This window comes from Manis javanica, chromosome 3 (assembly GCF_040802235.1).
Source record: "Manis javanica isolate MJ-LG chromosome 3, MJ_LKY, whole genome shotgun sequence".
Lineage (NCBI taxonomy): Eukaryota > Metazoa > Chordata > Mammalia > Pholidota > Manidae > Manis > Manis javanica.
This window is the reverse complement of record NC_133158.1, coordinates 55,201,592-55,216,707: the sequence shown is the minus strand read 5'-3', so window position 1 is coordinate 55,216,707 and position 15,116 is coordinate 55,201,592. Positions and strand designations below refer to the sequence as shown.

Sequence of the window (15,116 nt, the reverse complement as noted above, 5' to 3'; positions counted from 1 at the left end):
TAACTAGCACACAGAGATTCTCAATATATGCTAGATGAAATACGATTGTGAGATCTATCTCTATAGCAGAACATGGCCAATTTTCCCCAGAGTTCAGGTGCTTTGTGACTTACTCATACATATGATAAATATTAAGATAGACTACCTTATCCTTTGTAAATGTTTTTGTGGTCCTTTTGATTGTACCTTTAGGAACATTTGTATCAGTCAATTGCTTTTATTTATGGACAAACTAGCCATAAAGTTATCCCTTAATTTTTCCTCAACTCTTGTCTTCTATTCATTTCATTCTGACCCACAAACTCAGTTACCTAGTATTTGGTGGACCTTTCCTTTTCCTTACCCCACTTACAAGGAAAGCACTTTTGTAAGACAATGAATTCTGAGCTATAAGGCTATACATTATGCTCATTTCTCCCCAAGGGAAGATCTTGTTTATCTTTACACTCCTATTACCTACTGGCATGCTAGCACACTGTAAGAGTGTAATAAAATCTCATTTGCTCAATCCAAGTGTCAACAAATGAATGGACAAATAAAATCTGGGACGTGGTATATGATGGAATGCTATTTGTCCATAAAAAGAAATGAAGTACTGATACATACTACAACATTAATGAATCTTGAAAACATTGTCAGTGAAAAAAAGCTAGCCATGGAAGGCCACTTATTGTATGATGCCATTTGTATGTAATGTCCAGAATAGGCAAATCTATACAAACTGAAAATAGATTAGTGGTTTCCAGAGGCCAGGGAGGTTAGGAGGAAATGGAGAGTAATGGCTAATGCGTATGGGGCTTCTTTTTGGGGTGATAATATTCTAAAATTGGAAATCCTGCCATTTGTGACAACATGGATGTACCCAGATGGTATTATGCTCAGTGAAATAAGCCAGATGGAGAAAGATAAATACCATATGACTTTACTTATTTGTGGAATATAAAAACAAAACAAAACAAAATGGACAAAATAGCAGTAGACTCATAGACACTAGTAAGTGACTGGTGGTTGCCAAGGGGGAGGGGCTGGGGTGGATAAAGGGGCACAAAAATTCTCAATCATAGTATAAGTTGATCACAGGGATGATAGTATACCATGGAGAATTTAGCTAATGATCCTGTAACATCTTCCTATATTGACAGTAACTGCACTATTGGGGATAAGGACTTAATAATATGGGTAAACTGTTGAACCATTGTGTTGTATACTTGAAACTAATATGAGATTGTATATCAATTACCCCGAATAGCCAAAGCAATCCTGAGAAGGAAGAATAAAGCTGGGGGGATTATACTCCCCGACTTCAAGCTCTACTACAAAGCTACAGTAATCAAGACAATTTGGTACTGGCACAAGAATACACCCATAGACCAATGGAACTGACTAGAGAGCCCTGATATAAACTCAATCATATATGGTCAATTAATATATGATAAAGGAGCCATGGACATACAATGGGGAAATGACAGCCTCTTTAACAACTGGTGTTGGCAAAACTGGACAGCTACATGCAAGAGAATGAAACTGGATTATTGTCTATCCCCACACACAAAAGTAAACTCAAAATGGATCAAAGACCTGAATGTAAGTCATGAAACCATAAAACTCTTAGAAGACAACATAGGAAAAAATCTCCTGAATATAAACATTAGCAACTTCTTCCTGAATGCATCTCCTCAAGAAAGGAAAACAAAAGCAAAAATGAACACATGGGACTACATCAAATTAAAAAGCTTCTGTACAGAAAAGGACACTATCATCAGAACACAAAGGCATCCTACATCCCTGTATGGCCCCGGAAGATGACTGGTTAGCCAGAGACGGGTAAGATTCCTCAAGGGAGGAACAACCTAAGACAGGCACAGTCGCAGGGGGGCCATCAGGTGAGAAACTGGGGATCAACAGAGGTGAGGCTTAGAATCTCACCACCCCTGTTTTGAGAGAAATCTTCTGCATCCGTGGATGTTTTGTTGCCCTTGTCTAGCTTGGATTAATACTTAGTCTATAGGCACACACCTGATCATCTACATTTGCGCTCTTACAGCACTAAACTATGTTTTCTACCTTTATCTTGCATCTACCTACCACTTCAGCATTTTATTTAAAAATAATAATAATAATAATAATAAGGGAGAAATGTGGGATTCACATATAAATCAAGTATAAAAATCAAACGAATAATTATATTCGACCTGATTGTTTATAGTTCATGATGCGTGATCAAAACTGAAAGTTTCTGTGATATGACTGCCCTTACACTGTTCACCATGTAAGAACTTATTCACTATGTAAGAACTTGTTCACCATGTAAGAACTTGTTTGTTATGCTTCAGAAGATTGGAGACTGTTGAGAATTAGGCTTGGGGTTGATTAATGATTGTGCATTGAGTCCCCTATACAGAATTTTATTGTTGTTAACAACCGTTTGATCAATAAATATGAGAGATGCCCTCTCAAAAAAAAAAAATGCATCCTACAATATGGGAGAATATGTTTGTAAATGACATATCTGACAAGGGGTTAACATCCAAAATATATAAAGAACTCACATGCCTCAACACCCAAAAAGCAAATAACCTGATTAAAAAATGGGTGGAGGATATGAACAGACACTTCTCCAAAGAAGAAATTCAGATGGCCAACAGGCACATGAAAAGATGCTCCACATCACTAATTATCAGGGAAATGCAAATAAAAACCACAACAAGATATCACCTCACACCAGTTAGGATGGCCAGTATCAAAAAGGCTAAGAACAACAAATGCTGGCGAGGATGTGGAGAAAGGGGAACCCTCCTACACTGCTGATGGGAATGTAAGCTAGTTCAACCACTGTGGAAAGCAATATGGAGGTTCCTCTAAAAACTAAAAATAGAAATACCATTTGACCTGGGAATTCCATTCCTAGGAATTTACCCAAAGAATATAATTTCTCAGATTCAGAAAGACATATGCATCCTTATGTTTACTGCAGCACTATTTACAATAGCGAAGATATGGAAGCAACCTAAGTGTCCATCAGTAGATGAATGGATAAAGAAGATGTGGTACATATACACAATGGAATACTATTCAGCCATAAGAAAAAAACAAATACTATCATTTGCAACAACATGGATGGAGCCAGAGGACATTATGCTCAGTGAAATAAGCCAGGCAGAGAAAGACAAGTGCCAAATAATTTCCCTCATTTGTGGAGTATAACAATGAAGCAAAACTGAAGGAACAAAACAGCAACAGACTCAGACTCCGAGAAGGGACTAGCGGTTACCAAATGGGATGGTTATGGGAGGGCGGGTGGGCAGGGAGGGAGAAGGGGATTGAGGGGCATTATGATTGGCACACATGGTGTAGGGGAGATCCTGGGGAAGACAGTGTAGCACAGAAAAGGCAAATAGTGACTCTGTGGCATCTTACTATACTAATGGGCAGTGACTGCAATGGGGTATGGGGGGGACATAATAATATGGGTTAATATAGTAACCACATTGTTTTTTCATGTGAAACCTTCATAAGAGTGTACATCAATAATACCTTAATAAAAAAAATAAAAAATGATTGTCTATCACCTGTACTTCGATTAAAAGTTAATTAATTAAAAAATTCTAAAATTGGTTGTGGTGATGCTTGCACAACTCTGTGAATATATTAAAAACCACTGGATTGTACAGTTTAAATTGACTGATTATATAATAATAATAAAGCTGTTATAAAGAAAAAATCTTATTTGCTTTTGCTACAGACTTTAAAGGGGTTCAGACGTAGAAAGTACAGGTATACAGCAGAGATGACATTAGTAGATGCTCTACATTAGGGTCAGTCCAGCTTGTTGGGTGAGTGAATCTGTGACTATTAGCCCATGCTAAATAGCCAGTGTGTTCCAAAGAGGAATGTGAAATAGGCAGCAAGTCGCTCAACTGATTTGAAAACATGAAGCAAAATAATTTAAAGCATTGAGTTTCCTCAGCTCCCAAGACCAAGAAATTTAGGTCTACTCAGAACCCACTCCACTAAGACTGGCCTCCTTTGCTTATTCCTGGCTATGGTGACTGGCTGAGAGCATCACAGACTTGGTTATAACTTGTCCCTGCTCCAAGTGAGACTGCTGATTTGATGCCCACCACCATCTCTTTAACCTGAATTCTCTAAGAGACATTCAGAAAAGAATGAGGCCCTGTTTTGTTGACTGCTGAGTCATTACCTGAGTTTACTGGCTGTGGTATGCAAAGTAATGGACCCCTAAAGATGTCTGCATCTTATTCTCCAGAACCTGTCACTGTGTTGCCTAATAGGGCAAGAGAGGCTTTGCAGTTGTGATTAAATTAAAGGATTCTGAGATGGGGGGATTATCCTGTATTATTCAGGTATGTCCAGTGTAATCACAAGGGTCTTTAAAAGTGACTGAGAGAAGCAAGAGAAGCAGATCCAAGAGATGTGATGACAGAAGCAGCAGAGTGATGCAATTACTGGCTGGCACCATGAGCAAAGCAATGTGGGCTGCTTCTAGAAGCTGGAAAAGACAAGGAAACAGATTCTACCCTACAATCTCCAGTTGTGCCAACACTGTGATTTTAGCCCTCTGAGACCCACTTCAGACTTCTGGTCTTCAAAAATCTAATATAATTTATCTGTAGTGTTTTTAGGCCACTAAATTTGTGGTAATTTGTTACAACCACAGTAGGAAACTAATACCCTTGCCCTCACCAATATCATTAATATCAGGGCTGGAGCATATGCCTTCTATTTGTGAAGTCCAATTGCTTTTACTGCTGAAGATAGAGCAGTGGTTTGGAACAATTATTAGTTGTGTCAGAGTACAAATAAATGCTTTCCCCTTTGGGCTATGAGGCTCCAGAACTAACCAGTGGAAACTACAATTAAAGACTAAAGGTCAACATAGGCAAAGAAAATACAGAAGCCCACATTTCTGTCACTGGGATTTTAAAACATGGATTTCATAATACTATATATCAATAGCAACTTCAGTTGTGTACTAGTGTTCTTTGATGTGTTTTTTTAGGAGAAGCTTTAAGATGGGTACCAACCTGAGATAGGTGACCAGTCTGAAATGAGGTATTTCATCAACGGCTTGGCAGTAGTTAGAAAATACAAAGATAACATCCCAGAGATAAAGGAATGAAAGATAGGCTGTAATAGCAAAAGGTTTCCACCTAACACATAACCAGTAACAGAGTGGAAGAATGATAAAGGACAAAAGACATTAAGACATGGAAAACATGAGATAATAGCAAGATTGGATCACTCACTGCCTAGAGCCTCAATTTCTTTTTCTTTAGTTTGAATTTGATCTTTAGCCTAATATACACACAAACTCCAAATTTTCCTAACATTCTTTTTCTAATCTTAATACAAAGCTCTTACAACTGAGCTATGAACTATAATCTCAGAAGAAAGTATAAGATTTCTAGCAACTGTAAAAATAGTTACTAGTCACACTATTCTTTCTTTCCATGATTTAAAGAAGAATTGTAACACTGATATCATCAATTATGTATCAGTTTCTACCCTCCCCTTGCCAGGTTTAAGTGTTCAACAAATAAAACATTTCCTTACAACTGCACAGCGTGGCATTTTGGAATGAATTCCATCTTCCTCTGTTGCCCCATTAGGTCCAGGTGCCTCTTTCCTCCTCTTCCTTGTGTTGACTTTGGCTGAACTCTGTGCATCCATCTTCTTTCAACTGGCCATAGAAAGTGAAAAAGATTTTTTTTCTCACTGGGGGCAGGAAAAAAATCTGTCACCAGTATTTCAGAGATGTTAACAACAATGCACTCAACAAAAGATAGATTCTGTACGACACCTCTCACAAAGATGAGCCAGCTGAATCTGGCAAAAACAACAATAAACCACAAGTTCTAGTAGGAACACTGAAATGCTTCTTTGTGGAACAATGGCCACAATCAATCACCTGCCCTTGGAGATTACCCCTGACCAATGCAGCCTGTATTCTAACTGTTAATTCCATGTCTTGACCGCATGCAAAAGACTGGAATAACTTGGCAGAGAAAGTTAGTCATACAGACTTTACCACTACCCCTTGTGTCATGGGACACCCTGGAGGTATGACAGGTACAAGGAAATGTGAAAGGAATGTCTTCATTGCAAAATGAGACTTTGGGGAAAAAAGACTTTTTTATAGGGATGGCTATCACCAATTCCTGATTAAACCAAGCATGGATTCCTTAACTCTAAATATTCTGTTGATTTCAGAGATCACTTCACTAGGTTAAATTCATGAAAATTGTAAAGTGACTGCATCTTTTAAATGTCCTTCCTTATTTTTTCCAATACTCATTCCCCCTTTCTCTTTCAGAGTTGTAGCACCTTAAGCTTGTTCAGTCACCAACTGTCAAAACGCCACCCAAGCTTCTCCTACCCCAAAGAAAACTTAAAACTGTCTCATTTAGCAGAGTGCTTCTAGCAACTAGCTACCACAGGAAAGTTCTGAATATTTGTGATGTTAATGTTTAGATGTTGGTTTGTGCTACCCTGCAACCCCCCTCAAGGATATCTGCATTTTCCTAGGATAGCATAATTAGCACAAATAAATTTTTGATAATGATGAAATTTTAGGCATCAGCCAGAAACTGGGGTTAGTGGAACTTTAGTGATCAACTGCCATCTCTGTCCAAGATATGGTACAGTGAAAGGTGTAAAAAAGATCCTCAGAGAAGAGGTAGAAAACAAAACAAATGCCAGACAGATTGAGGACATTCTACTCTGTCTCACTGCCTCTAATAAGCCCTTCTGAATAAATGTTCATCTAAACTGCAATTGTGCCTTACTTTCTTCCCTCCAGCTAAATTCCAAGTGAGAATGTGACAAGATCTACAAGAAACATGTCCTAATTCTTAGAGAATGCAGGTGACACCCCATGAGTCATGGCTAAGTATTAGGCTGATATGAAAAAATGTCAGAATCTAAAGTGAAAGATGAATACTACCTAGAAATTCCCTTTCATCACAAATGCAAATTAAAATGGAAAAAGGGTACTATACATTTTAACCAAGTTTTTCCAGTGATGATCAGAGCTTTTCTTCATTATTATTATGAATTATTCTTTCAAAATATCTAGAGGTCAGTATTACTACTCTTATCTCACTGGTCTGAGAGGCCTGCTAAGAATGCCTAATCAATCCAACTAATTTATGACTGTTTCTAATTTGCATAAAACAGGACTTTGCTCTAAGTATCTGTTAAATTCTTCTAAGGACAGGAAGAAAAAATCCATTCCAAGAAATGTAATCATTTATCTGATGTCAGGCAGCTTAAGGTCAGGTTGTCAATAATATTGAGTACTTACTGTGTACAAAGTACTGTAACATAATTTTTAAAGGAAAAACTATTTTCCCAAGAAGGCTTCAATCAAGGTGAGGAAAGCACATGTTTTCAATATAAAAATGTTCCTGAGGTTCTAAAACCACTGGGGGAAAGTATATTTATGATATAAAAATGCTCTTAGGATTCTAAAATGATTGGGATTTTAAGTTTGTTGAGGAACAGGATATTTACACAGTTTTAAAATCTTTATAGATTACTTACTAATTACAAAGGGTAAAGAGTTACCTTTACAGTGAAAAACTCTCTAAGCTAAATTATCGAAGTTAATTAATATCATCAATGATGCCCCCTGATGAAAGGCACTGAGGATACATTACTTGCCAAAAATGCTTAACTGTGTGGATTTATAAGGAACACAGATAAACCTCATTTAAAGGACATTATACAAAACAACAGATCTGTATTCTTCAAAAAATGTCAATTATGAAAAGCAATGATCTGAGGGACTGTTGTTCTAGGTTAAAAAAGACCAAAGAAATGACAACTAAATGTAATACACAATTCTAGATTGGGGGAATATTTGTTATAAAGCATAGGCATTAGGACAATCAGTAAAATATGACTATGGATGATGTATCAGATAATAATAACCATCAATGTTAAAATAAACTTCCCAAATTTGATAATTACTCTGTTACGTAAAAGACTGTCCTTGTCTTTAGTAGATAAATGCTGAAGTATCTAGGGATAAAGGGTCCTGATCTCTGCAACTTTTGTTCAGGAAAAAAAAAATAATGTATATTATATTACATACAAAAAAGGTAAAGCAAATATGACAAAATATTACCAATGTATGAATCTAGGTAGGGCAAAAAGAAGTCATTTTAATATTCTTACAACTTTTCTATAGGTTTTTTTCTAAATAGAAACTTAAATTATTAAAATGCTCTGTAACAATTTTCTATACACTTAGGCCCTCATGTAAGATTGTTTTTTGGGGTCTCTAGAAATTTATATACATGATAAAAAACAAGAGTTTTAAGGACGTCATAATACAAAATCTCCTTCCTAACTCTTTGAATCAGTGTACATGATACATAAATTCCAGGAAGTATATTGTAGTAATCTCAATATCTTGCAAGGAAGTAAGTCATAGTAATGGCTATCCTTTTTGAATATTTACTATGTGCCAGACCAGTACCAGGCCCTTTATATACATTTTTCTCATTTAACCCACATAACTTGGGAAGCAGGTGTTATTAGTCTCAATTTACAAGTGAGAAAACTAAGGATCAAGAAGGTTAAGCAACCTACAAAAGAGATCATGTAGCAGTTAAGTGGGAGAACCAGGATTTAAATTCAAACTTATCTAATTCCAAAGTCCTTACCACTATAATCCTGCTGTCTTCCCAAAATCCAAGATTTTTAAACAGAAATTATCTCATCATGATCACTGTTGCTTCCTTCTGTCATGTGCATTCTCTCCATGGGATGGGTCCCTTAAGGTTTTGCAGGCTTTAGTCAGACCAGACTAACTCAACAATGGAATGAAAGGTCACAGTTATTTAAAGGTAAACAAGGTCCAAAGACCAATTAAATAGAATTGACGTGGCTATTGGCTTGATTTAGAGGATGCGAGATTTACCAGCTGTACAAATATGTAGATTTTCCTATCAGACAGTTTTTCCTATCAGATAGGATTTCCTGATAAGCTTTCAATTTAAGCAATAAAGAATTCTTTAATCTCTGCTTCTTCCTCTTCTGACATTACAAATAGGTGGTATTTTAAAGGCACCTCTACTTTTCATTCATGATATAAAACAGAATTTTAAGGGTGCCATAATAAATCAAGGGGATATCGTCATATCTTTACCAGTTATTTTCCATAACTTCAAGTTAAAACTCCTTGACGTTTAATGAAAAATACTTAACACATCCAAAGATATGTTTATAGGAACTTCTCAGAAGTCTGGGCTCTGCATATGTGGGGTATGTGTGCTATATTTTTACAGCTTTACAGAAGTACAGTTGACATACAGTAAATTATACATACTTAAAGTGTATAATTTAATGAGTTTTAACATCTCTGTATAACTGTGAAATCATCAAAATTAAGATAATGAATATATATATCACTCTCAAGTTCTCTCCCCATCCAACTTTGCTTTGCTTTTTTTTTTATGTTGTGGTAAAAAATATATAACATAAAATTTGCCTTGCCTTTTAACTGCTTACTTCTTGAAGTATGGAACCATCTTGTCATATAATTCTACCTAACCTACCAAACACATGGTGGATATTGTCATACTAAAAAGAAGCAAAGGCTCTCCTCCTAAGAGTTAAAATACTGCCAGTGTGGTTTTAAAATGTATTTTAAAGCCAAATTGATGTCTGGAGTCAACAGATTTTGTGACACTGGATCTATTCCACTACATTAAGAAATTATACAAAAAACATAAAATATCACAATGAGGACTCAAAGCAAGAGAAAGTTATCTGACTAGCTATTTAAAGCTAAAGTAAAATTCACAAACAGAAAGAATCAAGGCAACTTTTATTATCATTAACATGTTACAAAGCCCTTTCATAAATAATAGTAATACTAATATATTTTTTATCTGCATTTCAGATGAATATAACACTTTTCAACAAAATCTCTCCATTTGCCTTATATAAATACCTCTAATCAAATGTCTAAGGCAGCATTTCTAAATATTTTTATCCATGCTCCACTTTGAGAAATGTAAAAATCTTTAACCTCACTCCATCAGCATAGTGTAATAATAGGCCAGGTCCTAAAATGTGATTACCTACATATGAATCCCATCTCTACCACTAATTAGCTATGAGAACTTGGACAAATTCTTTAATCTCTCTAACTAGTAGTTGCATCTTCTAACAAATGAGGCTTAAATAGGGTAATCCATGTAAAGCCTTAGCTCAGTGCCTGTCACATTGAAAGTGTTCCTAAGTATTAGCTACTATTATTTTTAGTAACAGTAGTTGTCATCATCTGCCTTAAGCCTGTCTCCTGTGTTATGCACTTACCTAACACCTTTTTGCCCAAACACTGTAAATATATGAAAGCTCTTAACATTCACAACCCTTTAACATGTGTATTATTTTTATCACTATTTTACAGATGAGGAAACTGAAGCACAGAAGATAAGGTGACACTACTAGTAAGTGGTGAAGCTAAGAATCCAATTCAGTCTGCTTGGCTGCAGACTACACTCTCTTAACTACTATAGTATACAATACAGTACAGTACATTCTGCATTGTACAAGAAGGTACCTGATAACTATCTCTCAGTATTTGAATGCCTGTCATGTTGGATAAGGCAGACACTTTTTCTGTGAAAGTCTAGACAATAGAATATGGATCACTGCTTGAAGATGCAGACACAAATTTCAACTACATATAATAAAAACCTTTTCAGGAATAAGAGTTACCTGAAAAGGGACTAGGTTTCCTCAGAAGGCATTTCATTTTGGCACAGACAGGATATTCAATCAGTGGTTGTGTAGAGATACATTTATTAATTTTATTGGTTATAATGCTGTTACATCCTGTTATATAGTCCTGGGTGATCTTTTTGTTCTTATCTATTAAAATTATTTCAAATCTTGAATGCCATATATCATATTAGCTTTGAATCAAAATATTACACAATTTACAAACTTGAAAAGCATGGTTTTTATATCTCCATCCAAATCACTGCTGACAATATGAATCAGGATAGATATATGGCACCATACACTAATGTGACATACCACTAGAGATCTCTCTCCTCACTGAGATCCACCCTTAATACTCTTTAGATTAGTAAAATGTGAAACACAGTAGGGTTCATCTTTAGAAAGCAGAACAGAGAATATTATCTAGAATTCTTAATGAGTAGGGTCTTCAACCAGCTGTAAACCAGTTGCACTGCACTATCATACCACCCACATTTCTCTAACGTAGTTCAGTCTCAAAGATTATAATACTAATAATGCTAATAATTAGAGCTAACAGTTACACTACTTCCTATGTGCCAAGAAGTTATGTCTTTTGCATATATTAAATAATTTAATCCTCACAACATGAATTGTGTATGTTGAGTTAGGTAATACTATTATCCCTATTTTGCAGATGAGAAATTGAGGCACAGCTAGGTTAAATGATTTGACTAAGGTCACATACCTAAGACAGGGAAAAACAGGACCTGAACCCAGGCATTCTGGCTCTAGGATCTGTGTGCTCAATGACAACACTGTACTACCTTATATATAAAATGGTCAGATGTGAATTTAACCAAAACCACTAATTGCACTCTGGCCATGTGGTACACAGTGCCAGGCAGGAATAAAGATTGGGCTCCCTTCCCACAGGGCAAGTCAATGGCAGGCTCAGGGATTCCAGGGGCTTGTTCTAGTTTGGTCCAGAGCAGAGAGGGCCCTAGGCCAGGAATCATCATATAAACTGATTTAATTCTAGCTCTTCCCAGTACCCTAAGTCCCTTGCCCTTAAGAGTTTCTTCATGTGATTAAGGAAGGTCTTAATGAAATGTACTTAATTTCTAAGTCACAGTAAGGCTGAATTGAGAAATCAGACTATAACCTCCTTGATGCAGGGGATATTTGCTGTTTGTCTTCCTACTGTTCAATCTTCCTGCTGAAAAGAGGCCATTTTTTTTTTTGAGAGGGCATCTCTCATATTTATTGATCAAATGGTTGTTAACAACAATAAAATTCTGTATGGGGGGGTCAATGCTCAATGCACAATCATTAATCCATCTCAAGCCTAATTCTCGTCAGTCTCCAATCTTCTGAAGCATAATGTACAAGTTCTTACATGGTGAACGAATTCTTACATAGTGAATAAATTCTTACATGGTGAACAGTACAAGGGCATTCATCACAGAAACTTTCGGTTTTGATCACGCATTATGAACTATAAACAATCAGGTCAAACATGAATATTCGTTTGATTTTTATACTTGATTTATATGTGGATCCCACATTTCTCCCTTTATCATTATTATTTTTATTTTTCATAAAATGCTGAAGTGGTAGGTAGATGCAAGATAAAGGTAGAAAACATAGTTTAGTCCTGTAAGAGGGCAAATGTAGATGATCAGGTGTGTGCCTATAGACTAAGTATTAATCCAAGCTAGACAAGGGCAGCAAAACATCCACGGATGCAGAAGATTTCTTTCAAAACAGGGGGGCGGTGAGGTTCTGAGCCTCACCTCTGTTGATCCCCAATTTCTCACCTGATGGCCCCCCTGCGACTGTGCCTGTCTTAGGTTGTTCCTCCCTTGAGGAATATTACCCGTCTCTGGCTAACCAGTCATCTTCCGGGGCCATACAGGGAAATGTAAAGTTGGTAAGTGAGAGAGAAGCCATATTGTTTGAAAAGGTTAGCTTTTTACTTCTTTGCAGATTTATGCCCTGTGGCTTCTATGCCCAGCACTTGTCTCGAGGTATCTTTACCACCTGGAGGAATTATGATACTCGGTAAATTCGATATGAGGCACGAATTCTATTTAAGGGTTGTAATTAGGAAGGAAGAAGAAAAGCTATAGAGGTAGCATATGGAAGAAAACATGGGAGGATTAATTATTTCTTTGACATATCTTCTTGTAGAGTACCTTAAGCATGTATAGGTTTTAAACTAACTAACTTGCGTTCACATATTAACATAATAGGAATACGGTGACATAAACAAAGCAAATCTATAATTACCATCCATCTCCAGTGAAGCCAAGAAAACCATTTAGGCACCCTAGGCATTTGTGAAAATTTGTCTATGATATGATGGATATTGTCCAACTGTACTTGAACAGTCTGAGAGAAATCAGACAAATTAAAGCAACCCATTTCTGGGATCTGTTCACATCCCATATGTTCCTTTAACCGTAGATAGTCTATAGTCATAAGATTTTGGAGTGCTACAACTTGCACCCCTCCCAACTCCTGGTTGAGTTCCAACAGTACAGATCCGGTCAAATTCGTTGTCTCATTGTATGCACAAGCCAGCCTAGACATCTCCCTCTTCATTCCAATGGCACGGCCAGGAAATGGTGGGGTGGATGCAGCCACAACTGCACCATCGTCCGGATCCCTGTGGAGGCTTTTTGATGATCATCCCCCGAGGCCATTTTTATTTTAAGATTCACTTTCATTCGGTCTGTGTGAGTTCACTCTCAGCCCTATCATCAGGTTGAATGTGCCAAACCTAAACCAATCAGCATGTCACTCTCCCCTGGTCACGGACTGGGGAACGCGGGAGGAGGGAAGGACCGTGCTGGTAACCTAAGCTTGTCCAGTCAGCGAATCTCAGGACTGGCCAGATAGGAATGCTTGAGCAAAGGTTATCACTTCTTTCTTTGAATGGAGACATTGTTCTAGAAACCATCCAGTAACAACCTAGTGGCAATCCTATAATTAGGAGAATCTTTTTCAAAACAGTCAACAGAGAAAACAAAACCAATGATAGACAGAAACCAGATCCTGAGCTGTCTAACTGTGCCAACTAATACATTCCTCTTTTGGCTTAAGTCAGTTAAGACGGGTTTCTTATTACTTGCAACCACAAAAATCATAATTGATGGATCCAATACCTATCTAGAGCCCTGACACACAGTAGGCACTAAATCACAATTTGAATAAAAGTATTAAGTATAGAAAACTGCTTTAAAATTTGGAAATGCCCTATATACATTACTATTTGTTTTGATGGAAAGGGGTCAAGTACTTGTCAATTTGTAAGTATATCAAAGATAGGGCAACAAAGTGCCAATTCTATCAAAAGTATTTTTCCTTATCTTCTTATACAGTTCTTTTATTTTCTAAAGATGACTTTGTGTCTTACATTATACTTTACATTTTTATTTTAAACTGAACTTAATACATTAAACTTAAACTGAAGTCTTAAGATCTTTTGGATTTAAAACAAACACACCTAATAGTTTTTGGTTTTTAATGTAAAACACTTCTGTATCTTATCTACTTTCTTAGGAGATACAAAACACCAAGGTCAGAAACTCCATAATGATAATCCTGAAAGAATTGAGAAATCAGAAATTAACCCCCATGTCTTTCCTCTAGAACTACTACTAATTTTCAGTACCAATTTAAAAATTTTCACTTTACAGGTCTTTCAAGTTTTTTCATTTTTCACTGGCTCTTAGACTATCCATCCCCACATTCCCTCACACATACTAACTTATGCACCATGAAACATATAGATGAATTTTAACAATTAATGTCTAAAATGATGGAAAAATCACCCCCAGTTTCCCTAAAGTTCCAACAGATGCCTGCCAGGACACATCAGCTTTGCTACCAAGAAAAGCATGTGGGAGGATGAGAACATACTGAGGATATAAATGCATTTTCATTATACTGAAACTTGGCTGTACCTAAAACTGTACCACCTTTATAACATTCACAGTTGCCCAGTAACCACTGAATACCTCCAATGCTGAAGAACACCACTTCCCAAACCTCTCCTTTATGACAGCTGCACCAGTGTAATCAACCACCATTCAAGCAAAGGTGCAATGATGGATCTGGAAAAGGAGGTGGCTTTACATGCCTACACTCCAGAGGAGACAAAACCTACACACACAGGCTGCCTTAATATCTGTTTGTCCAGCAGGTGATGGGGCTGGGAAGGTGGAGGTGGGGAATCTGCCTTATACTTTGCAGACAGATCCTGGCTTCCACCAGAGCACCCACAGTAAGTAAGCTGAAATGAGTCAGAATGAAAGTAGTTGACAGAATAGCGAGCCCTCCTCATGAGCCTGTTAGCAAGAGCCAAAACT

At 36.8% G+C, this 15,116-nt stretch overlaps 1 protein-coding gene across 3 annotated transcripts in view; it reads right to left on the bottom strand.

Moving 5' to 3' along the window:
- The window catches only part of PCYT1A (phosphate cytidylyltransferase 1A, choline), a 49,027-nt gene that overhangs the window by 22,998 nt on the left and 10,913 nt on the right, over nt 1-15,116 (bottom strand). For 2 of the 3 annotated variants that reach the window (XM_037013080.2, XM_037013082.2), the window contains exon 2: nt 5,575-5,701. In XM_037013080.2, the coding sequence (XP_036868975.1) occupies nt 5,575-5,691 (117 nt within the window). In that variant the 5' untranslated portion in view covers nt 5,692-5,701. Of the gene's footprint in view, nt 1-5,574; nt 5,737-15,116 lie in introns of all 3 variants that reach the window. The other variant, XM_037013079.2, reaches the window with a different exon arrangement.